This window comes from Macrotis lagotis, chromosome 6 (genome assembly GCF_037893015.1).
Source record: "Macrotis lagotis isolate mMagLag1 chromosome 6, bilby.v1.9.chrom.fasta, whole genome shotgun sequence".
NCBI classification, from domain to species: domain Eukaryota; kingdom Metazoa; phylum Chordata; class Mammalia; order Peramelemorphia; family Peramelidae; genus Macrotis; species Macrotis lagotis.
The window spans coordinates 228,472,334-228,496,996 of record NC_133663.1 but is presented as its reverse complement, the minus strand read 5'-3'; the positions used below and the strand labels follow the sequence as shown (position 1 = coordinate 228,496,996).

Sequence of the window (24,663 nt, the reverse complement as noted above, 5' to 3'; positions counted from 1 at the left end):
AATAAAATTACTGAAAAATTAAATTCTTACGTTTTATTTTTCTCAGACCTTAATGAGAAGGTGGTTTTTTGTTTAATGGGTGTTCCAACCTGTGATTTCATTGGCCTAGGAAACCCTCAGTTGAAAAATTCCCTGTATCAATGTACAGGAGCACAGGAGCTCTGCAACTCAGACTGTCACCTGAGACACGGGGAAGTTAAGTGATTTGTTCAGAATCACACGTTGAATGTGCTAATGGAAGGACTTCAACCCAGATCATTTAGATTCCATGTCTGATAATGCCACACCACCTTTCTTCTAATAATGGGAATCATATTGTCAGTTTAAAAAAAAAAAATGATCATTAAAAAGCACCCTAGTGTAAATTTATGTGTGAAAATTCCACAATGAATGAATTATCCATCTACTGGGATATGGAGAAAAACCACAATGATTAGAAAAATATTGATGTATGTAAACATAAACCTGTATTGAAGAGTTAAAATATATGTATATTAAAAACTTTTCATAAGCAAGTATGTTTATCTAGAAAAGTAGCAGTATTTACTGCCAATTTCTGAAAGCCTACAGAATGATTAAAGTACTTTAAGGTCTTTCTTCACTTTCAGATCTTAATTTATATCATTCACAACTTTGGAAGAATAGTTCTTGCTACTAGTTGTATTAATTCAGGTTTCCTAAGGTATAAATGCTCAACATTTTAAATAAATTATAATCAGTTTCAAGATATTTAATCTAATTTTATAAAAGGACTTTGGAGGGTATAAAATATAATTAAGGTGCTAATATATATACACTATAGGACCTTTTGACTCCATACTGATGAGAAGATTCAGGGGTGAGGTTATGAGGAGAACAACAGTTAATGTATTGCTTGATCATGCTTCACAATAGATGTATAAATGTGAATTTATCAATTGGGCCCATAAACCTGGATTACAAATATCATTATGTAATATAATGATGAGACTGTGCTCAAAATGTTCAAATACACACTGACAGGTACTACAATAATGGTTAAAAGTATAAATAAAACCTTACTGAATTGACTTACTATTCATTCCATTATACATTAGACCCTTGATTTAAAAAAAAATAACCTATTGATAACACATATCTTTTTATGCTATTTACAGACTTGATGCTCCTAGAATTTGTAAAAATTAAATGTTTTATATAATGTAAATGTATTAAATTCATCATAACACTAAGATATTATAAATATGTATAACTGTGAGAAGCACCTTTAAATCAGTTTCAGGTCCTTTCACCAAGATAGTAACATGTCTTGAAATAAAAAATCTAGGCCTCGACAGTTCTCTCACACTGTTGAACACAAGTAATTTCCTGGGAAACTATAAGACATCAATATCATATAACAAATACCATTTTTTGTGTAACATAATTCAGTGAGTTACAGAGCTCACTTCAATTATTATTGCTTTAAATGTGATTTTTTTTAACCAACCTTCCAACAAATATTTTGTTATCTAATTAGTATGAAATTTCAATACATTTAGTTATATTAAAACAACCGATCCAAAGACAAAGTCAAAAGAGGTTTATGTATGCTAAAACACCAAATGAAGGAAGCTATAATTTTATTTTATTACTATCAGTACAGCCACAACTACTTTTGCCTAGATAGAATCTTAAAATAAGCATACACATGTTGACTCTATTATCTACAAATATTTATTGTAACACTTGAATATAACTACAGGAAGCCCTTGGCACTGATAGAAAATATTGATTCACTGTTAGGTTACAAAAATTTATACATAGCAAAATTTAATGATCTTTACATAAAAAATATTAGACTACTTAAAACAAAACTTTCAAAAACTCCTGGTAATAACTACCTAGACTTAGAAAAAGAATTAGGCTTTAAGACACTGCCTCCATTACTCTTCTATGAGAACACTGGACTATTGTATGACAGCACCCGCACTGCTGTGGAAAATATTTAAGTCTCCTTCATGCAACAGGAAAACAAACACTAAATTATTCTGTCACTTGCTCTACATAGAAGAGAGCCTCCCCCATTGTAAAAAAGGGTTAAATTACACATTTTAGGCATTTAATTAAATTTAATGATCCAAATGAACTATAGTACCTGAAAAAGTTCAGTTTTAATAGCTTCTAAGTAAATATATGCTTCCTTTCATTTTTATACATTTTCACATAGGTATGTGTTTTAATATCCAGGAAACAGTCAAACCACAAGTTAACTTTAAACATGAATATACAGTGGTTAACTTTATATTATGTAGCTTCTTTTTAAAAGCACTGATATACCCAACGGTTATGTTTATCATTTCATGAAGAACAACACAAAATTTACCATCACTAATACCCAATAATCACTTGATGCTTCTGAAACACAATGATTTTGAAGGCAAGTTTCTGTTAAATGGCTTAAACTCTAGCAGTTTTCTTGCTGAACATCAAACTTAATCACTTTGGGGTCATAACTAAGATTTATTTAAAGAAAATAAAATAAATACAAATTCTAATTTAGATATCAAGTTCTAGAAAAGCAGGAGGTCTGTGGTCTACTTATAATTCAATTTTAGATAGCTGGTGTGAAACTTTGAACTCACTATCTAGACCATCTACAAATGGTATTTGATGCTTGTCATTTTAATAAGGTAACACTTCTTAAGAAAAGAAATTTGTGAAATGAGGTACCACAAATAAGTCATGGTCTCCTCCTCTTATATAAATTCTTAGAAATTTAGAAGAAATTTACATTAAGGCAAAGCTGGCATTTAGAAAGAAAAAAAATTATTGGATCACACCATTTTATTAAAACTGAATGATGTATGAAACAAATTCTACAGGACTTGTCCATGAATTGGGAATCTAGGTTGTTCCAGCAGTAAGGAGGGCAGAATTAAAGTGGCTTATTGAGGCATTTCTGGATAGCTGCCTTCTGACTGGCTCAGGGAATTGCTGTGTCCTGTATGCGGACAAATCAGAAAGAGCCAGTTCATTAGGAGAGAAAAAGAAATTTAGTCACCTTATGAAAAAATTACTAGAGCCAAAATTCACAAGAGCCAAAAATTTCAGCTGTCAGAAATGATACTTGGTAGATGGGCATTTTTATATACATATACATATATACATATATATATATATGTATATACACATATATGTTTATATACATGTATTTGTAGATAGATAAACTTTCTAATGCTGGATGGTTGAGAGCTCTTACTAAAGAGCTGACTGATTCCCACTGACCACACCAATGAGGAAAAGTGAAATGAGGGAATGCCATATTCTCAAAAAGATAAACAATCATTGTGTCAAAAGTGTTGCCTTTTAAAATGGCTGACATGAAACCTCCAGTATCTGTTCTAAAGGAAGAAAGATTTACCCAGTGGAAGGTTTTCCTAGAAATAAGTCCCAGGAGCTTGACAGTGAAGTTTTTGTACTCCTATATTTGTTTGGTGGACATGCATCTGTACTGCAGAGCAGCCATTTGATGATTTGTCAGAGCTATAAATTCTTCTGTTGAATTGCTCTGGCAAACATTTATGTATAAGAATTGAGCTGTTCTTTTGACCGAGACTGGATATCCTGAAGTTCCTGTTCTTCTTTTGCTTTGATATCCTGGTAGGCCTGCATTTTGCTTGCATCCTTTAAGTAAGCCCAGTTAGAAGACAGTATCATGAGGAAGTGGATCTGGAAGAGAAGGGTGAGCATGATGGCTAGTGAGCATGTCAAAAGGCAAAGCAAGCTGCTAGTCAGATTAATAGATATTGTCTAATAAAAATGGGAGGAGGTTATTCTATATTAATACATACATTCTGCTACTGAAGAATCAGAGAGTCAGTATAAATGGCTTCCTGAATTGCAAGCATGCCTTTCTATTTTGTTTAATATTAACGGACTGAAGAAAAGTTAGTTAATAAACAAGTAGCAACTTATGTAAATGGGCCAAGGCTATAAGAAAAAGTATAAGTGAAAAATAGCAAAGCACTTTTTATCATTTGAAGAGAGTTTAAATCTAATGCACAAATCTGGGAATGCACTAAGTTGGCATTTGGATTTTTAAAATAGATGTACATAGACATTTCTTGCAAGGTAAGAACAAGTTTTCCCTCACAACTGTAAACACTTTATTTTGTGTAAATAATGGAAAAAGTTACAGTTTATAACATGAGAAAATTTAAATAATGGATGTGAAAACCCAAACTAAAAACTATTAGCAAGCATGCAGTCTCTGGATTAAAACAGATTTTAGTGGTGACAGTTTACAGCTACAGTTTTCATTTTAGAACTCTCATTTCATTCAATGTCTGAATCCATTAGGAAATTATTCATTAACAGCTGATGGAGCAACCACATTTCTTCCCAACTCCTTTCCTTCATATTTCCTGTAACACAATTCTGCATCTTCTGACCTTTATTTCTCTCATTTCCTTTCATCATGTTTGAGGTTTTCAGGTATTTGCACAATTTCTCTTCCCATTAAAATCTTAACTTGCATTTCAAGAACTGGCTACTGAGAAATCAGTTACTACTGCACCGATATACAAGATTTAAGATAACCATTTATCAATTTATTGTGGAGGTGGGGTGGGAGGTTTGAAAGGACTGATTGTGTTGCGCAAAATAGAAAAATAATAAATTCCTTTAATGGAGAAAAAATAAAGAGTAGTTATTTCTATCTTGCTTTTCTGGGAATTTTTAGTTGGTGTCAAACTGACTTTGCAATGTGCTAAAATGTTTTAAAAGCTTTTAAAAAATCTAAATTCACTTTTTTCTAAAATGAATTTTTCCCCAAGAATCATGACAAAAACAATGTTAAAGCCCAAATTTTAATCATTCTCTTTCATCTAACTTTTAGAATTATGTTGGGATTTTTGTTTTGTTTAAATCCTTGAAATCAAATTTAAAAACAAGAAAAAAATGAGGAATGAGGCAGGCATCCAAGAGTTACAAGTATTTGAACTAGAAGTAACTGCTTTACAAAAAAGCAACTATATGTTAACTCCAAATAAATCTTCTCTTTATAGGATACTACCAGTGTCAGTAAAATAACTGAATCCTCTCAAAAATATAGGTAATAGCCAGATCTTACCATTCTATAATTCATATACAATAAGTCATTTTATTAATTGACTATGCTAATTGTTTACTGAAGCTATTTACAAATTACTGTCACAAAACTTCAAAATCTAGACTTTTAGTCTATGGTGTCAGTGGTAGTTCAAGCTACACAATGTAGCTCTCTAAAACTCTGTATTGGCCTTATTTCAATTTAGAATTTAGTGCAGCAATCTTCCCGACTCTTAAACTTCAAAACCGCATAGTTATATGTAGTAGCCATCATGTAGATCAGCTGGTGGAAGAGAACAAAATACAGGACAGTAAGATTACAGGCAGCTGAGAGCTAAAGCCTCAGCAATTTCAAAATTGTTCATTTTCAGTTAATACTAATGTTCTTTCTCCTTTCAAACCATCAGTAAAAAGATTTCCTCACCAAGAAATTGGTTTGGTTTTGTTTTTGCCCATTTACTTCTTTTTTTTTTTTGTATATACCTCTTAAATTCTAGGCTGTACTTATAAATGGACACTATTTTAGATATCCATTAAATAGACTTCCCCAAAATCTTCTCTATCCCTTTTCCTATCTTTTAAATAACTTGGGTTAGAACTAAGTCGATTGTAGAGAGAAGAAATGATTACAGCTTTGCCTGGTACAAAATTTTCAGAACATCTGAGATAACCCTTTGTTCTACCAATCTTACCTGCTTTTCCTTCCTGACAAAACCCAGATCATCACAAAACTTAATTAGATCCATCCATTGGGGATTGGAATTTTGTGGCTAGAAACAGGTCATGTTTCAAGTCAGTATATGTTTATTCTTGAAGCTATGAAACCCAGGACAAAGTTCAAGAAAATAATTTGCCAGTGCTCATCAATAGACCAAGGTGTTTTAGATGTTTCTTCTGCTGATAACTTCTCTTTTTCTAGATCATCTAATCCACAGTCAGTACCAAGGCAGTTAAGCTAAAGAAGTTTACAAATATGAAACTTAACTGTCAGAATGGTGGTGTTTTATCTTATCCAACAAGATGACAAAAGCTAAAAAAGGAAGTTTTGTTATTTTATATACTGGGGAGACTAGAAGGTTCTAGGGAGAAGCTTACTCACCAGTGCAATCACAGTAGCACCAGCTCCAGCACAGGCTACGATGAACAAGTGATAGGACATATAGAACTAGGAGAGAGCACCAGCAGGCATTGACATAAGCATCTTAGTTAGGAATTAATCATATTCTGTAACAAAGCTTAGGGGGATGCTATAGTTTAACCACTTATATTGTAAAGATGTGTACTCTACTTTTAAGAAACTTGAGAAATAGAATTCTAAACCTTAGGCATGTTATAGAGTGATTATTCACTTGATAAATTCTCTTCTACAAAAGAATTTCAAGACTCTGTTAAAACCTGGAACATTTATATTTGTATGTATATAATTATATACACATATATTGCTTTAAGGTTCACAAAGTACTTCAGAATAACCCCTAAGCATAGGTGATTTAGGGAGATAGGTTGTAGATGACAAATAATGCTGTCATAATGTCACAGATAAGAAAACTGAGGCTCAGCTTTGTTTAAATGATTTATCTACCCCAAGTTACAGTTTAAATAAAGTAGGAGACTTAGGTTTTCTGACTTGAGGTCCACTCCTCTTTTTCATATGCTACACTTCTCAAACATAATCCTAAATGTTCCTTTTTCTGAGGGGAAGAGAGGGAGAGAGGCATTGGGATGTTTAGGCTTCATTAGAAAAAAGAAATTAAGATTTAAGCAATTTGAAGCCAATGTCTTAAGTGGGGTTGACCAATTAGATATATGATAAAGCAACTCTGAAAGTACTACATAAATTTTAACCTTGCTTTACAAAACTTCAATTATGTAGTACATTTTCTGGGCGCCTTTTTTAAGTAGTAGAATTAGAAAATAGTAGACCTGGAAGGGACTTGAGATGTTTCGGTCCAACCCTCAGTTCCAGTTTGATCAACCTTTCCTTTTCCAGAGACAAGTTGAAGCTTGAAGAGCTCATGGGAATTGTCCAAGGTGTCTGTACACAATGCTACTGTATTCACACTAGAACAAATAGATCTTTTGAATAATTTTGGAGGAGAAGCTTTAAGCTAAAAATATAAAGTTTATATGAATCAGGATGTTTACACATTTACAGGACTGGAACTTGAGTATGATAACATCCTCTGTGTAATGCACTATACCTGAAACAATCCACTATCTCCATGCATGCATGCAGGTAGGAATGAATGAAAAAGACATTTCTTAAACATTTACTACATGCAAACAATGCTTAACATTGCAGATACACATAGAAAAGTAAGGCAGTCATGACTTCAAGGATTTTATCAATCTAATAGGGAGGTTGTTATTTGTCCTTTGTTCTCATGTCAAGAGGACCATAACATCAAGGAGGTGATGTTATGACAAGCACATGAACTGCATTTTTGAGTGCGGGGGTGTTGTTTAAAGTCACCAGCTTCACTTTCTCCTCCAGAGTCATCTGACTCCTGTGACAAAATATGGATCAGGAAGGTGGTGATGTCATAGGGAGGAGACTTCACATGTAGGAGGTTTCAGCTATGAGGAGGACAGTCCTAGTAATGACTGGCAAGGTAGATGGTAGCTCATTACTTTATCCATTCCCATTTCTACCTGGCATTTAACAATAACAAAGACTGGCACAGAACTTTTTTTTCCCTCAGTCTAAAGTAATTGTGGTAGCTGAGGAAGAAAGGGATGCAGGACCTGAAGAGACATTTTACCAAGCTGTGCCCTCATTGGTTTCCTAGTTGATGAGTATGGAGGCTGAACTGGAAGCAGAGCCAATGTTCTCAAGACTCTTTGCTGTTCTTGCTTGTCAGTGGTACCTGAAAAGCCAGTGGTAGGAGTAGCATAGGGCATCGATGATAGGCTCCTTTCCTCCACAGGAATTGCTGCTCTAGATGATGGCTTCAAGGACCTGTGTATAAGCCTGGTGTCTACTGAAAATCACAAATCCTCTTATTCTGAAATTGCACTAGCCTGTGTGGGTCAGGGAAAGGGAACATAGATGAGGAAAGTTGTCCTACCCACATTTCCTAGGGGAAATTAGGTGTTAACTAATTCTACCCCACCTGTTCTGTGGTGGTTGCCTTGAAAAAGGCAGACACAATGGCCTTGAAATGCAGTGGGAGCAACCATTAATCAAGATCTCTGACTGATCCAGCCCTTACTTAACTCTCTTCTTTTCTGAATATCCTCAAGATATGCATCACCCAACCTTTTTCTTTTTCTTATATACAGTGGTGGGATTCAAATAAATTAACAACTGATTCTCTGCCCTAATGACTGTTTAAAATATACAAAAAGATATATCAACAAGTTGTTTAATATTTCATGCATTTAATATTCAATTCAGAACAATAAAAGAGGGACACAAAATTAGATTATGTTATATAATCTAGTAAGCAAATGTATCCTTAGGAAGCTAAAGCAGTCACGTGACTCACAGCCAATGTTGGAACATATGCAGAAACAAAACTCATTCTACCTGTTCTTTTTTTCTTCTACTTCCATGGCTTCCAAAATGGGCAACAAGATAACCCTTGAAATCTATATTTCTATTGGTCCATTGTGTCACAGCTTCCTATTGTTTTCATAATTCAGGAGACACCAGCACACATATCTCAGGGGGAAGTTTGGGTATAAGGCAAAACAGACACTTGTCACCTCCAGTTGTTTGGCACTTTTTCTCTTTACGTTACATATTTGTTTACTGAAGTAACAAAAATGAGGGAATTAAAATGTAAAATGAGTTTTTTTAAATGAATAAATAAATATTACTAGCATAGTTCTGTCAATTTGTTTTCACCTATGGATGCTTAGTAAACGCTGATGCTAGATGAATGTTAAAAAAGGAGTATGCCCAACTTAGAGGAAACCCAAAATTGCAAGTGCAATTTTGACAACTGTTTCACCAAACTCAACATAAAATTAGTTATCAGTTCTACCAAACCAGTGCAGACTAGCTGAATTCCACCACTAGTTATTTGCATTATGTAATCAGCTGGTGTTACAGGTTTTTGTGCTTTAGAGTATCAAGTGAAAACCAAAGGAAGAGATACTTTTCCTTCCAACTGTAAAAATATTAGGAGAGCAGATTCCTTCTACATCTCATCTTTCTCCTACCATAAGGTATTCCAAGAGGTGTGCCTCTACCTCCTAGGTTTGGGGATTTGAGAGTCTGTGGTGGTGTCTGTGCTTTAAAAGCAGATAACTTCATTAACCTAGAGGTCATGTGGTTTCTAGTTGCAAAGTCCATCTATCTCTGCCCTTCAGGTACTTATAAAATTCAAAATGAGCTCAGCATGCATCTTGCATTCTAACCCATTGAATCCTGTGTATAGCACGCTGATCTCTAGCATACTTTATAGCACTTCCCATCATGTGTAATTAATTATTAGTAGACATTTTTAAAAGCAATTTTGATTGCTTCTAGCTTACATGATACATTGTTAAAATAGTTCAAAGGGAATAGGGAAAATCATGCAGAAGGTGCCTACTAGCTCTAAGGTGCCAGAGAGGGACATTCCTGGCCTACATTGATCCTCGAGGAGTGACCACCAGCCAGCATTGGTCTGTTCCAGTCATTGCCATCAGAGTTCTTTGATCTAGAGAGAGTGGGGAGGTCTATTCACTAGAATGAACTGGAAATATTCATATTCTAGACTTGAACTTTAGGGACTTTCATTTCTATCTGATTACCACTGAAATGGAGTTGAAATTCTTATTGCTCTTGCATACCTATCCTGATAGATACCACCTCTAACTGCAGCCAGTATTGCTACATAGCACTTATTGCTACAACCAGCACTACTATTTTAAATTCCAGTTTTCTCTTCAGTAATCTAATTCAAAAACTCCATCAAGTACAGCCTCGGAATGATGTTCATTTCAGAGCCTCCCAAGGTGAGAAAAAAACAAACTGTCCAGAGAAAAATAAAGCTTTTTGTATGAGCCTGAGTTTCCTCATCTATAAAATAGAAATATAATAATATATAATAAAATACTATATAATAATGTAATATAATCATATAAAATGTCCTATTGTTAGGACAATGCTTGTAAACCTTAAAGCACTATAGAAATATGAGTAATTATCAGTCTTGTCAGATTATAAAACTATTCAAATTTATGGAACTTATTTTTATTTTTTTACCTGACTTTGCAATATCTAGGTGCAATGCTTGTTATACAATAATACCCATTGACTACTTGTGAACTTTACCTCTGAAGTTAAGACCATCTCAGAAAATTGGAGAATCTCTCCTATTTCTGAAGACTTGTGTATAAGATAGTCCTCAAATATGCAGGAAGGTCTTTCTTAATAGAGTTTAAACCCTTGTCTCATACCCTTTCAACTTAAAGGGTAGTTTCCCAGCCCACTTTCAGAAATGACAGTGCATGTGAAGCCCAGCAGCCGAGGGCCACTATACCTCATTTGTGTTGCAGATGCTTTCTAGGGTTGATCCACATGCCCTGCCTGGCAGAGCATTCCAAGGGATGATACCTGTAACAGTGAATCCCAAACAGGTTAGATTAAATAGCAATAAATGTTATGGTTTTTTTTTCATAACCAACCTAATTCAGATCTCGGTTGTAATAATAATATTACTATTACTACCACTACTAAAAAACATGCTATCACCTTTCATGCCACTGATAGATAAACAAGGCATGTCCCTAAAATAGTATTTCTACCCTTAATATTAAGATATATTCATTTGGCTTGTCATCTAGAAGATAACAAAAAAGGAGTTAAGAAATTCTTTGACCATGAACTAGAACAAAACGTGTTGGTTTTCAGAGGGTTCCAAACTCATGCTGCCAGTCTATTATAAAAATCTTTCTGATACAGCATGACTTAAATTGAAATGTGTGTTTGCATGATTGTATAAGTATAGCCTATGTCAAATTGCTTACCTTCTTAATTGGAGGGGAAGGAGAGAATTTGGAACTCAAAATTTGAAAAGAAGAATGTTAATTGTTTTTACTTGTAATTGGAGAAAAATAAAATATTAAATAAAAAATTAAAAAATCTTTATGATCCAGCCATACTTTGTTCAGTGAGGCTGATTTTTGCCAAGTTAGATTTTTGAGTATGGAACTACTCATGTACTGAAATGCTAACAAGAACCATAGTAGGATTCATGAAAAAAAATGCATTTAAATTTCCATCATAATCCTCCATAGATTCCATTATTATACATGTTATGTGCAGTTTATCTATCACTGTAACATAGGCGGCTAATAAAATTTTTTAAAAAATCTTTATTCTACCAAAGCCAATGTCATTATGCACGTCTATTTTATTTTACAACAAATACTTTAGAACAGTTATTTAATTCTATGCCAAAAATATAATTAGCCTACCCTTGCCCTGGGAGATCAATCAAGAATAGAAGCAAAAATAACTTTAACAACCCCCTACTTCCAGGGCACAGAATAAATCTTGAAATTACTTAGCAAATGTATGAGTGAATATTTGCCAGACTATTAGACATATACAAGCCATTTTCCGGATAATAGGAGATCACAGGATCTCCAGTTTACAGTTTCCTACACTGGGCAAACATGAATAATGGATAAAGTGAAGGGCAAAAAGCCCTATCAAAATAATTTGTTTTCAAGCATGTGAAAAATAATTGAGAGTGATTGGTAAATCAAGTTTAATATTCAACATGGGTTTTCTCTATTTTTAATCCAGGATGAAAAATAACAATATTTGCGCATTGGTTTTATAGGAAGAAAACTGTTCAAAAGGCAATTTAGGAAGAATCATTATTTCTTTTTGCATAAGTAGTCATGGGTGAGGAAATGAGGAAGAAGGAGAAGCATGATGGGAAATGTCTCTCTTTCTCTATGATAGTTCCAAAAAGAAAATTCTTTACTTCTCTTTATACTGTCCATATAATTCATCTAGGTCACAGAAACTATTTAAACCCTTTTAAGATTTTAGCTTTTCTCTCAGAGACTTTAAGTTGTACAGATTCACGTATAGAAGAAACTGGTGAACTTGCTTTAATGGACTGTCCAAATCTGTTATAAGTTTAGTTGGTTACCTTGGAAATCCTCTGCATGGAAAATTATATTTGAATTGGTCCATAAAGATGTTTATATTTGTAGTGATAGAATACATTAACATGGCTTCAGAGTTTCACTGAAGTGAAACTTTATGTTTGTGTGTAATGGCTGAAAAATATCTCAGTGTTCAGGTCTTTGAAAAGATTTATAAATTTGTAGTTATTATATAATTTTAAAAATATCTGGCCCTAAGCCAAGAGTATGATTAACAGCTGAGCTATAGAGATAATGGGTTTTTTTCTAACTTTGTATAATTGGTCAACTTGATAGAAAAAAAATGGTTCACAGAATTTGTTAATCTACATATCCTATATACACAGACACACATGTCTGTGTATATATGCCTTAAAGATAGAATATGTATCCTATCTATAGTCTAAAGATATACATCCTCTACATATATATCTAAATACAGCCCACCTATCCTATTCTTATTTTTTCCTAATGATGCTATATTGAAAGACAGCCTTCATTTATAAGTAGATTCCCTTGTTGATCACTTCATATATTTAGGAATTCCCTCCAACAAGGTAGATTAAGATCAGGGTATCGGTTAGGATGAGGTAAGGTAAGATGGTTAGGCTGAGGTTAAGTGATTTGCATATAGTCACACAAGTTGAAAATATACAGGACTGGATTTGAATCCAGATCTTCCTGACTCCAAGTTCAGTACTCTATCCACTATGCCATCATGAAACAGAGGATGACATTTCTTTGTAGCTGTAGGTAACCGTACATCAATCTGACAAACTGAGGATCCCTAAAAAAGCAATGGAAAAACAAAAGGCATTGGGAAGGTACCTTCCATGAAGTCTTTCATTCCTTCTGAAAAGTCACAAACTCAAAAGAAATATCACACATGAAAAGGAGGATAATAAGTTAATCAGGATAAAATGAAGTACCATATTGTCTGATATCCACACAGATCTGGCTCCCTGATGCTGTCGAATTTGTCTGGGGGGATTTGATCACTTCACAAGTTGACCAGATGTTATAGAACATAAAGACAGGCACAGCCGAGAATCCAAAGACTCCAAGCCAGGCCAATCCAAGCACATAGGTGAGGAAAACAAACTAAGGGAAAAAAGATATAAGCAATCCATATTAAAACTCTTAAAGAAGCAGTTCCTAAACTTATAGACAAATCATACATCATTACCAATGAGTATTCATTTAGATATTTAGCTGTATAGATTCATTGGGAGATTATTGGTGTTTAAGACACAGGCTTTTCCACTATACCCATCAGGGAACATCTTCAATGAAAAACTGCCTTACAAGTGTTAGCTTAGACTGGACAGCTGCTAGATCATCTCAAGTGTCGAATGAGCAAAAATTGTTGAGATACGATTTTTGTAAGTAGCTTTATCTTTGAAAAACAGATATGTTTAAGAAATGATAACTATTTCAAAAAACAATCTCTTAAAAGAATAGTCCCACGTACTCTATCTACTCTTATCATCATTTAGTGTTCTGAGCACCAAAATTCAAATTAATAAATTGGTCAGTATCTAGAAGATCAGTTAGGCTGGTGAATGACTTTGAGTCTAGCTCATAAGAGGTTTGGTTGGAGGGATTGAGTATATTTTGATGGAAAAGAGAAAATTTTGGGAAGAGGATGGAGAATAGGGAGAATGAGGTGTATTTGAAATGGAATTGTGTGGAGAAAGTTTAGACTTTATTTGGAAGTTACAAAGAAGCCATTTTAGACTTGATGTCAGAAAAAAAAAATCCCAATCTTTAAAGCTGACCAAAATTCCAATGGATTGCCTTGAAGGGTGGTGGATTCCTTTCTATGGAGGTGGACAGGCAAAAGACTCTTATGATGATATGTTGGATATTATATAGTGGGAATTCTTATATACTGAATTAGATAGCAACTGAGGAGCCTTTCCAATTCTCAAAATTCTGTAAATTGTAGATGATGAAAGTACACCCATGGTGTGTCAGCAGCCTGAAAGCTTATTTTAAAAAAGAGTTTGAAATAATCCTGAAACAATAAAACTGTATATTGTACTGGGGAAAAAAGTCTTCATATTTTCTTCTAGTCTTGTTCAGTCTTTAAAAATTCACAGCAGCTTTGCAAGAAATTATTGGATTTATAAAAGGAAAAAAAAATCCTCCTCAGTGCTCACCCACGCTTTGCCGTGGGCGATCTCAGGAAGAATATAATGATATTGCTTCACTTTCTTCGTAACCTTCAGCCTTGACTACCAATTTTTGGAGAGCTTTGAAAAGCTGCCTCAAACACATTGTGGTATTTATATTCTCAGAATGTACACCCACAGGGAGAGTGTGGGCGAGAACTTAGAGTTTAAACTTTGTTACTGCCTTTCTATAAGGGAAGAGACTGATGGTAAAGGCTTCAAGAACCAACTTTAAGTTTCAGATTCTGTACCACCGGGGTCATCTTGTGCTTGTCCAAAAATTCGAAGGGCAAAAGGAACCCTAAATTTGTCCGTATCCATTTCCATAGTTTCTGAGGTAGACCAAGATGATTCTTTATGTCACACCTGAAGCTTTCACACTTTAGGAAACCTTAACTTTCTAAAAATACCCACATAGGATGTAGCAGTATTTTGGTGGTATTTTTACAAAACTATACAGTCTTTTCTAGTACATTTTCTTTTTTCTACTACTGTACTAACTGTATCCCAGGCTGAATTTCTTGACTCTCCCTCTTTCTCTCAGTGTTAAAAAAAAAGCTTGTTTTTCTTTGCAGATGCTCAAAAATTTTACAGTTGAGTGGTTCTTCTGATGGGCTTCTTTCTCTCAGTGGGTCTTTCCCTCTGTGGGAAGAGAGGGTGGGACTGAAAGGAGGGCTATGCATCTCTGAACATTCAGATGGGTTTCTATGGTGAGCTTCTAGTGGAGGACTCCAATTAAAGGCCAGTTTCTGCTGAATTAAGGGCTATCTTTGTTTATCTCTGTGGCTGAGGACAAAAATGAAATAACTTGGAGAATTACCATTGCCTTCCTCCTCTCCCAAAAGTGCTCTAGTCTGTTTACATGTTGGTGGAACACAAATTTTGTCAAAAGACATCCTACTAAAACTACCACGTACTCTTTATAAGACCTTCTGAAAGGAAGTCTATTTACTTAATCCCTTGAGAATAAGGGGTGGGGGGGGAAGAAAAAGAAAAAGCCACAAGCTAGGCAAAGCCAGCAAGTAATGCCTCCTTCTTCATTAAGTTTATACACATACAAGATATATAATTAATGCCTGTTGAATGAAAACCTAGGGTTTTTTCCCACCTACAGGTATAACAACAACCAGATGTCAACAAGTCAAGCCAATATGCATTTATTAAGTAAGAACCAGGCACAGTTCTAAGCCCTTGTAGAAACAAAGAAAGGCAAAAACATTCCCCACCCTCAAGAAGCTCTCCTTCTAATGGGGGAGAAATAAGTATGTATATAAGACATGAACAAGGAAATGAGAAGTCCTGGATTTTGAGGATAGTTGTGGCTTTTCAAAAAATAGTCTCCAAAACAAGACTTCACCTTGGCATACATACCATGTCTTAATTTATGGTTTGAAAAATATGGTCAATGTAGTAGTAGTAGTAGTAGTAGAAATAATATAATGAGAAGAAGAAAAAATGCTAATATCTGACACTGATACAGTGTTTTGTGGTTTCTCCTTCTGGAGAACCTGGGTTCAGGTGATGCCACTCATTGTTTATTGCCTAAACAACCTGAGCCTGTTTTCTCTGTAACTTGAGGAGGTTGAATGGTCCTGGGTCTCCTTACATCAACACTGATGTAGGTATTGCAAATATTATTCCCATTATAACTGATGAGAAAACAGGCTCAGAGTTTGAGTGATTTCTTTCTTGGTCATGTAGTTAGTAAATATCAGACCTGGGATATGATCCCATGGAACTATCTGACTCCAAGTCCAATATTCTATCTGCCATATGTGCTCCCACCCATCAATGAAATGATCAAAAATGGGACTATAGAACTGGAAGGAAACTTAGAGGTCCTTTAGTTCAACCTCCCCACTTTTGTTGTTATTGTTGTTATTATGTTGTTTCAATGGTGTCCAACTCTACTTGATCCCACTTGGGATTTTCTTGGCAAACATACTGGAGTGATTTGTCATTTTCTTCTTTAGTTCAGTTTACAGATGAGGAAACTGAGGCAAACAGGATTAAGTGACTTTTCCAGGGTTACACAGCTGGTAAGTACTTAAGACTAGAACTGAACTCAGATCTTCCTGACTCCAAGGTCAATTCTCTATTCACTCATCTAGCTAAGAAATCTGATTACCAGAGAAGATTAAGTGAGTCTCCCCAAGTCACTGTTTGTAAGAGGCAGCTCATGAATTTGAATGAGCTCCTCTAATTCCAAATTCTGTATGCTTTCCAATGGAAAAAGTTTATCCTATCAAATTATATTAAAAAGTTAAGCCTAAATGCAACATATTCATTGACTAAAACCAATAGCTACATAAATATTTTTAAATAAATATTTTATCTTTTCCTCCAAAAAATATTTAGTGCCAGTCACAGAATTATACTGCACAAACATTACATTATTATGTAATGGGAAAATTTAGCAAATTTAGGTAAGTTTTAAGTTGAGCAGTAAGATGGCACAGTGGATAGAGTGCTGCCTGCAGTCAGGAAGACTTGAATTCGAATCCAGCCCTAGCTATATGACCTTGTGCAAATCACTAACTCCTTTTTGGCTCAGTTTGCTCATCTGTAAAATGAGCAAGAAGATGGCAAACCACTCTAGTATCTTTGCCAAGAAAATCCCACATAGAATGAGGAAGAGTCAGACACGACTGAAAATGACTCATCTGTCTCCCAGTGATGAACTTCTACCAGTGCATCTTTGTCACCTTCTTTACAACTTAATCTTCGAGAGTTGTCTAAGATAATACATCCAGTGAATGTCAAGAGACGGGACTGGAGCCCAAGTCTTCCTGACTCCAGAGCCACTGGAATCCTTTTCTTCTCACAGGTAAATTATCAAGGCAATAAAGAGTACAATCTTCTCTCAACACATTCGATTTTGATCAATGTATAGCATGGAAACAATGTAAAGACTATCAGACTGCCTTCTGTGGGGGCTGGGGATAGGCAAGCGAGATTAGGGGAAGATTGTAAAATTCAAAAAAATTAAAAACAAAAAAAAGAGTACAATCAAAATCAACCCACAGCAATCATTTTTACATTTTGAAGATGTGGATTTAGGTGGTGCCATGATTACTTTTCATAATGGTAACCATGGCAATTTTTCTCTGAAGTGCTCTTTCACACTTATGGTAAGTTCACCCACATTTCAAAAAGGAGCATCTGACATTTCAAAGACTGCCTAAATACCCAAATTAACTCTAAATGATATATGAAGGATGATGCTATCTGTTTCCAGAGAAAAACTGATAAATAGAAGTATCTATAGAATAAGTTTTCATATATACCCTTTGGGTCTCTAATGGTAGCCACCTCTGGGGAGCAGGGGAAAGGAAGAAAAAAAGAAAGGAAAAAAATAGAAATTTGCATGATAACTATATTGTATATTTAAAAGGAATAGCAAGTTGTATAGAATAGATTTGCAGTTTCATGGGCAATTATATTTTATTTGGAAATGCTTGCTTTATTCCATAAATTAAAATAAGATTAATTTATTTTTAAAAGGCTATCTACAGGGCCAATATAGATTTTTTTTTTTTTTTTAGGTTTTTGCAAGGCAAACGGGGTTAAGTGGCTTGCCTAAGTCCACACAGCTAGGTAATTATTAAGCGTCTGAGGTTGGATTTGAACCTGGGTATTCCTGACTCCAGGGCCGGTGCTCTATTCACTGCACCACCTAGCCGCCCCCCCCCAATTTTTAAACAATCTGATATGTCTTCCCTCTTGTTTAATTTTCCATGTTTTTCATGATTTTAATGATAAGGCTAGGGACATGGAAATCATATATGTTATCTCTTCCCTTGCAATTAGATTTTCTTTTGAATAACTACAAAGAAATGTATGCTCATTTAGACCTGGATTATGTCAGGTAATAATTTATCATGATAGGGTTGTACTCACCATCCCACTGATACACCGGCCACAGGCTGTTGTTTTAAACTCTCCATGCAGCTCCTTCACTGCACTGGTGGTATAAAAGCCTTCTGCCAACAGAATGATCCCATATAAGAAGAAAAAGGATGCAATTCCATAAATGACATACTGCATCAGCTGTATCCTGTTGAGGAAAAAAGAGTGTTGGAAAAAGTGGAATTCACGCAAATACAACAGCTTTTTCCACCTTGGTGAAGAATAAATAAGGACAAATCAAATTTTGAAGCAGTTCAAAGCACAGAGTGTGATAATTAGATAAAAAGATAGGTAGATGAGTTCTTTGAGATCTTAGAAATATGTCTTTGACTCTCATCCATTGAAAAGATTGTCTAGGGGGCGGCTAGGTGGTGCAGTGGATAAAGCACCGGCCCTGGAGTCAGGAGTACCCAGGTTCAAATCCAGTCTCAGACGCTTAATCATTACCTAGCTGTGTGGCCTTGGGCAAGCCACTTAACCCCATTTGCCTTGCAAAAACCTAAAAAAGAAAAAAAAGAAAAGATTGTCTTCCTAGAATCTCCTCCAAACCAGTATTTTTCTGACATCCAAGGCTTAGGCAGCACAAAGATTAAATTCTGCATGGAAACTGATGCTTGCCAAAACTTCTCTTCCTTTCATAAAACACCTTGGATGTACATCATAAAAAGGAAAACAAAAAAAAAAAATTCCCAAGAGACCTTTCCAATATTTCTATCTTGTTTGCCAAATATCATTTTATAAAAATACCTTCACAGATGACCAAGGAGGAACCCTAGTAGACCAAAATCCCCTATGAACAGGAAAACTTAAGAGTCAAAGAAAAAATAAAAAGGAGGGAATTAGAAAGAGAAAATTCTGAAAAATTTTTAAGTGAGAGAGATGCTTTAGCATTGAACATTCTAGCTTACAGTAGAAAGTTTAGATTGTTTAGATAGCATCAAGGTGTCTGAAGGGAGACTGGAGGAGAAGCAAGGTTCTAGCTGAATGCTCCAGGTACTTCCTTGTTTCTGCATTGCTCTCCAAGCTTAATTCATGTTAGAACTAGAGTGAATGATCTCCTAAAGAACACAGTCAATTCCATCCCTCTTTTTAATTTATATATATAACAGAGGTAGTTGCCTCTCTTACAATATACAATAGAGACAGAACTGATAATACCTATAACTTATTCTTATAGTGAGCCTTTTCCAGGTTTAGAAAATACCTTTCATATTCCAAAACAACTTGAGATTATTTAGGGTATAGCTGAGGAAATAGGATGAGAAGAATAAGGTGATTTTCTTCAGGGTCTCGTAGCTACTAAGTGGCAAAAGGCAACATTTGAATTTAAGTCATTCTAAATTCAGGTCAAGGAGACTATCTTCTGTTCCCCTTTCCTTACTTTAATGCAATATTAATATGTTACCTCACTGTCACAAGTATGAAAAACACTCTGTACTTACTTCCTCCCTTCTTTTCTTCCTTCCTCTTTTTCCTTCCTTCCTTCCTTCCTTCCTTCCTTCCTTCCTTCCTTCCTCTTCATCCTCCTCCTTCTTCTCCTTTTTGTTCTTTCTATTTATTAGCTAGGTCCTAGACACTCCCTTTTCCCCTTTATCTCCTTTCCTAAGGCTATTGGGGTTCCTTTATCTTGCATAATTTGCCTATCTAAAAAAAATCATCCTTTTGTTTTTCTTTTTTTATTTTCTCCCAATGAGTTGGAATGAGAGGACAAAAAGAGATAGGGATAAGACAGTAAGAAGAAGAAGAAAAGAAAGAAGCATCTTTTTTTAAATGCAAAGAAAACAAAAGGAAGGTCAGAAAGAAGCACAGACCAGCAGGACAGCTTTGAAAGCTACACATTGTGGGTTGTTCAGTCTCTTCAGTTGTGTCTGACTTTTTGTGATGGCATGTGGAGTTTTTTGACAAAGATATCAAATCGTTTGCCATTTACTTCTCCTATTCTTTTACAGATGAGGAACTGAAGTAAATAGGATTAAGTGACTTGCATGGGGTCACACTGTTATTAATGTCTGAGACACTGAGTCACTGAGTCTTCTTGATCCCAAGATAAAGTTGACACCATTGACACCAAGCTGTCCAAACCACAAGTTGAATATACTTAAAAAGAAAAGTAACTTGTATAAAATGGTGGTCTGTAAAAGTGTAAACTATACAGAAATGCTCATTTTATTTGGTATTAGATTAATAATAAAAAAATAGAAACCAATTTAAAAATATTTTTGTTGATAGGAAATTAATTTTTTGGAGGGGGTAGGAGAGGTTTGGTGGGGTTGGGGGAGAAGGTTTTTCCCCTTTTGGAAGAAGGCATAGGAAAGTAAATACTTACACCTCACTCAGAATTGCATGGTCACTGGCATTTGTGGAGAAATGCTGCTCCAGAATGGATATGGTCCCAGCAAGGGCAACGTGTCCACAGCCACAAAACAAAGCGACTCCTGAGAAGCAGAGAATAGTGGCCACGAGGGAAGCATAGGGCACTCCTCCTAGACACTTGATGCAGCATTCAAAGCAACCTATGGAGCACAGAAAGGAAACCAAAGCAACACAATTAAATACATTTGGCTAGAATTAATAACAACCTAAATTTGTAGATCCCTGTATATAGGCTGTTCAGCTTGTTTTCATAGACTTTATCTAGGAGATCCTCATAACTACCTTGGGAAAGTAGGTACAGAGAGGATTATTTCCCCTAATAAGGAAAAAAGACATCAGTGTACAAATGGGATGACATTATTCACTACCTCTGGGTACTCAGTAACTATATGCACAAGTCACTTCTTTGGGGCTGAGTTTCTTCAACTGCAATAAGAAGGGGGTGATTAAGATAAACTGGAAGAGCCTCTCCCCTCTGATCCCATGATCTCTCAACAGCTCTAAAACCTATGATCCAAGGAACTGAAACTTAGGTCAGGTTATTAACATATAATAGTTACTCTATTATAGCAATGGTAGAACTGTCCACAGCTTCCTTTCCCCTATCCCCCCCTCTTCCAAATGGCAAATAGTGATGAGAAAGGTGATCTGAACAATGTTTCTTGTCTCAAGTACTTTTACAATGAGGAGAGTATTCAGATTATTTTTTAAAATTGTGGTTCCCAAGGTGATTAGAGAAAAATCAAAAGAACTTATCTGTCCTAAAATATTTATAACAGCTCTTTTTGTGATGGGGATGCCCATCAAATAGGGAATGGCTAAACAATTTGTGTATGATTATGATGGAATAATATTGCTCTTCAAGAAATAGGAAGCTGGTTGATTTTAGAAAAAATATGGAAATACTTGTATGAAACAATGGGGAGTGAAATGAGGAGAACCAAGAGAACATTATACATAGTAAGAGCAATATTGTCTTTTTTTTTTTAGGGTTTTTTTTTTCCCTAGGCAATGGGGTTAAGTGGCTTGCCCAAGGCCACACAGCTAGGTAATTATTAAGTGTCTGAGACCGGATTTGAACCCAGGTACTCCTGACTCCAGGGCCGGTGCTCTATCCACTGCACCACCTAGCCGCCCCACAATATTATCTTAAAAATAACTTTGAATGACTAAGTCATTTGGAGTATTACAAATACTCTAATCAACTAAAAAGATCCTATGAAGGAAGACACTATCCATATCGAGAGAAAGAACTGATAAACATATTTATAGTATGATTTTATATAAAAATGCATATTTTTGTGGGGTAGGGAGGAAGAAAAAAGTATACAGTAAAGAACAAAAGAAAACAGAAGGAAGCATAGAAAAGGAAGGTAACTGAAAATGATGCATAGCATTTATTACATTATTTTTAAAAAGCAAATAGTATAAAATAGGAATTAATGGTTTTATACTGAATCCTCTTTTTATGTTGAATATGGAAATGTTCTTTTTGTATTTAAGTTTAAAATGAATAAAAATTTAAATTTAAAATGTTGGGGTTTTTTTGGTTCTTGTTGTTTTATTTTTGTTTTTAAGGTAGGTAAGAAATTGATGGTTCCCCAGGAGGTAATATGTAATAAACATCCCTAAACCTTATACTTTTGGCATAACTAAGGAACTGTTTCTATTGGAACTAATGACTTTCACTGAGCCTTTGACATAGTTTACAACCAGAAGAGTCAAATGCTGTAATTAGACTATTGCTGTTCTCTGAACAGCATTAAGTTAGAGAGGTTGTTTTGGAAAAATTAATGGATATTTTGGTCCCTTAGCTCAATGGAATGAGAGCAACCATGGAGTAGTGATGAGAAGACCAGCCTTGGAGTCAGTCTAATAGAACTGATAAAAACTGACAGGGTGTTTACCCCAGTGTATCCCAGATCACTGTTATTGATTATTAGTGGAAGAAATTTCTGATCAAAATTCCCTAAACTGATAAGATAAAAGGTCCAAAACTAGATTAAAAATATCTTCAAGCCAAAACCTAAATGAATTATATACATTTTCCAAAATATAGGAATATTTTCCATGTAAGCAAAATACATTTCAATAAAAAGAAATGCTTTCATTGGAGATAGTATAACCAATTTTGCAGCTTCCCCCTGCTACTGTCCAAAATTGAGGAAAAAACAATGAGCCATTAGAATTGAGGGGGCAACTGGGTGGTACAGTGGATAGAGCACCGGCCCTGGAGTCAGGAGGGCCTGAGCTCAAATCTGACCTCAGACACTTAATAATTACCTAGCTGTGTGGCCTTGGGCAAGCCAATTAACCCCATTGCCTTGCAAAAACTAAAAAAAAAAAAAAAAATTACCTAGCTGGGTGATCTTGGGCAAGACACAGCCCCATTGCCTTGCAAAAACAACAACAACAAAAATTGAATAGTGATGGGTGAGATTTAATATAAAAGAAAAATATATTTTCAAACAATTTTTAAGACTTAATTTCAAGTCATACTTTGAACACATATTGTCTATGTGTCCCTGGCCAAATCATTTAAGTTTTCTGAACTTCCAGGCAACCTTCTAAGTCTATAAATTGCTGAGTAGATGCAGATCTGTACTGGTTGCTGAGTTTTCTCACAGAGAATTCCCTTCCTTAAGAAATCAAAGGTCAAAATATTCCCTTCACTACCAACCCCCCCCCCCATAAAAAGGAAGGGAAGGAAGAAGAGAGGGAGAGGGAACAATGAAGGAGAGAGAGAGAGAGAGAGAGAGAGAGAGAGAGAGAGAGAGAGAGAGAGAGAGAGAGAGAGAGAGAGAGAGAGAGAGAGAGAGAGATGAAGAAAGGGAACAAAACCAAAAGAAATTTAAGGAAGAAACAAAAAAATTAAGGAAGAAAGAGAGAAAGGAAAGAAGGAAGAGAAAGAAAAATGATAGGAAAAAGGAAGACAACAAATAAAAGGATCAAGAAAAAGAGGAGAGAGGAAGGAAGGAAGAAAAAGTGGAAGGGAGGGAGGAAGGAAGGAATAAAGAAGGGAAACAAAGCCACAAAGTGCCTTTGGCTAAAGTAAGCACAACAGAAAATTCCATTAAGCTAGAAAAGAATTCAGACTAACTTTGCAATTTTATCTAAAAGGAATCTTCCCTGAAGTTGTCTATCAAATTAATATTTCTACAAAAATATCTCTGAGTGACATAATGCAACATTACTTTCAACTCTGAAAGAAATTTGAATTTCAATTGGAGCAATGTTTTAATTAAAGGGCATAAGCAGGATAGCTGAGACCTGACTTGTGCACCTCTTCAGATCTCTCACTCTTTATATTCTCCAGATCCTTAAAGTAAATGGGTTGTTAGGAAAATAGAGTTTTAACAGCATTATGATGTTTAACAACAATCAGAAGCAATTCATTATTCAGGGAAAAAGGGCATGAAGCCAGCTTTATAGCTTTCATAAAACCATGAGCTTCATACATGGTCTGGGAATGATTGCCAGTAGGAAATATGTTTTGTAAAGATGCCATTGGTGGGGAGGGGGGACAGGGAGAGATAATCTACCAAGATTTAACATTGCTTCATACTTGCTATTGGCAATGAAAAAGAATTTTACCCATGGAAATGAACATGTAATATTAGAAAATATCTTGAATGAAACAGTATTTTGTAAACTTCCTAAACAAAATAAGACCTTTCTTCATTTTTCACTGAAGTGTCTTTGAAAATGCCATTACCTGAAAGCTGTGACTTTCTACATGGATCTCATCAACTTCTCAACAATATTTACAAAATAAAGTTCACATTCTCCCAAAGGATCTGTGATATGACATCTCACTATGTTTACAAATACTTTTGTAACATAGAACCCATCTGTGATACTCATTTATACAATTAAAAAAATTCCTACAGATTTATAAATGGTTCAAATACAAAGGAACCTCTGATACTTGGGAGAGATATGTAATCATGAATCTTATATCAGACTGTCAGCCACCTGGAAGGAACCTTTTAAGATTACATTAGCTCCTCATTTTACAGGTGAGACAGATGAAGCCTACATT

At 35.1% G+C, this 24,663-nt stretch overlaps 1 protein-coding gene across 6 annotated transcripts in view; it reads right to left on the bottom strand.

Moving 5' to 3' along the window:
• Nucleotides 1–1,584: 1,584 nt before the first annotated feature.
• Nucleotides 1,585–24,663, bottom strand: part of GPM6B (glycoprotein M6B) — a 219,514-nt gene continuing 196,435 nt past the window's right edge. For 3 of the 6 annotated variants that reach the window (XM_074192432.1, XM_074192434.1, XM_074192431.1), the window contains 6 exons: nucleotides 20,575–20,761; nucleotides 18,240–18,396; nucleotides 13,095–13,266; nucleotides 10,545–10,618; nucleotides 6,170–6,235; nucleotides 1,585–3,690 (listed from right to left, as the gene is read on the bottom strand). In XM_074192432.1, the coding sequence (XP_074048533.1) occupies nucleotides 3,541–3,690; nucleotides 6,170–6,235; nucleotides 10,545–10,618; nucleotides 13,095–13,266; nucleotides 18,240–18,396; nucleotides 20,575–20,761 (806 nt within the window). In that variant the 3' untranslated portion in view covers nucleotides 1,585–3,540. Of the gene's footprint in view, nucleotides 5,354–6,169; nucleotides 6,236–10,544; nucleotides 10,619–13,094; nucleotides 13,267–18,239; nucleotides 18,397–20,574; nucleotides 20,762–24,663 lie in introns of all 6 variants that reach the window. The other 3 variants (XM_074192436.1, XM_074192433.1, XM_074192435.1) reach the window with 1 other exon arrangement.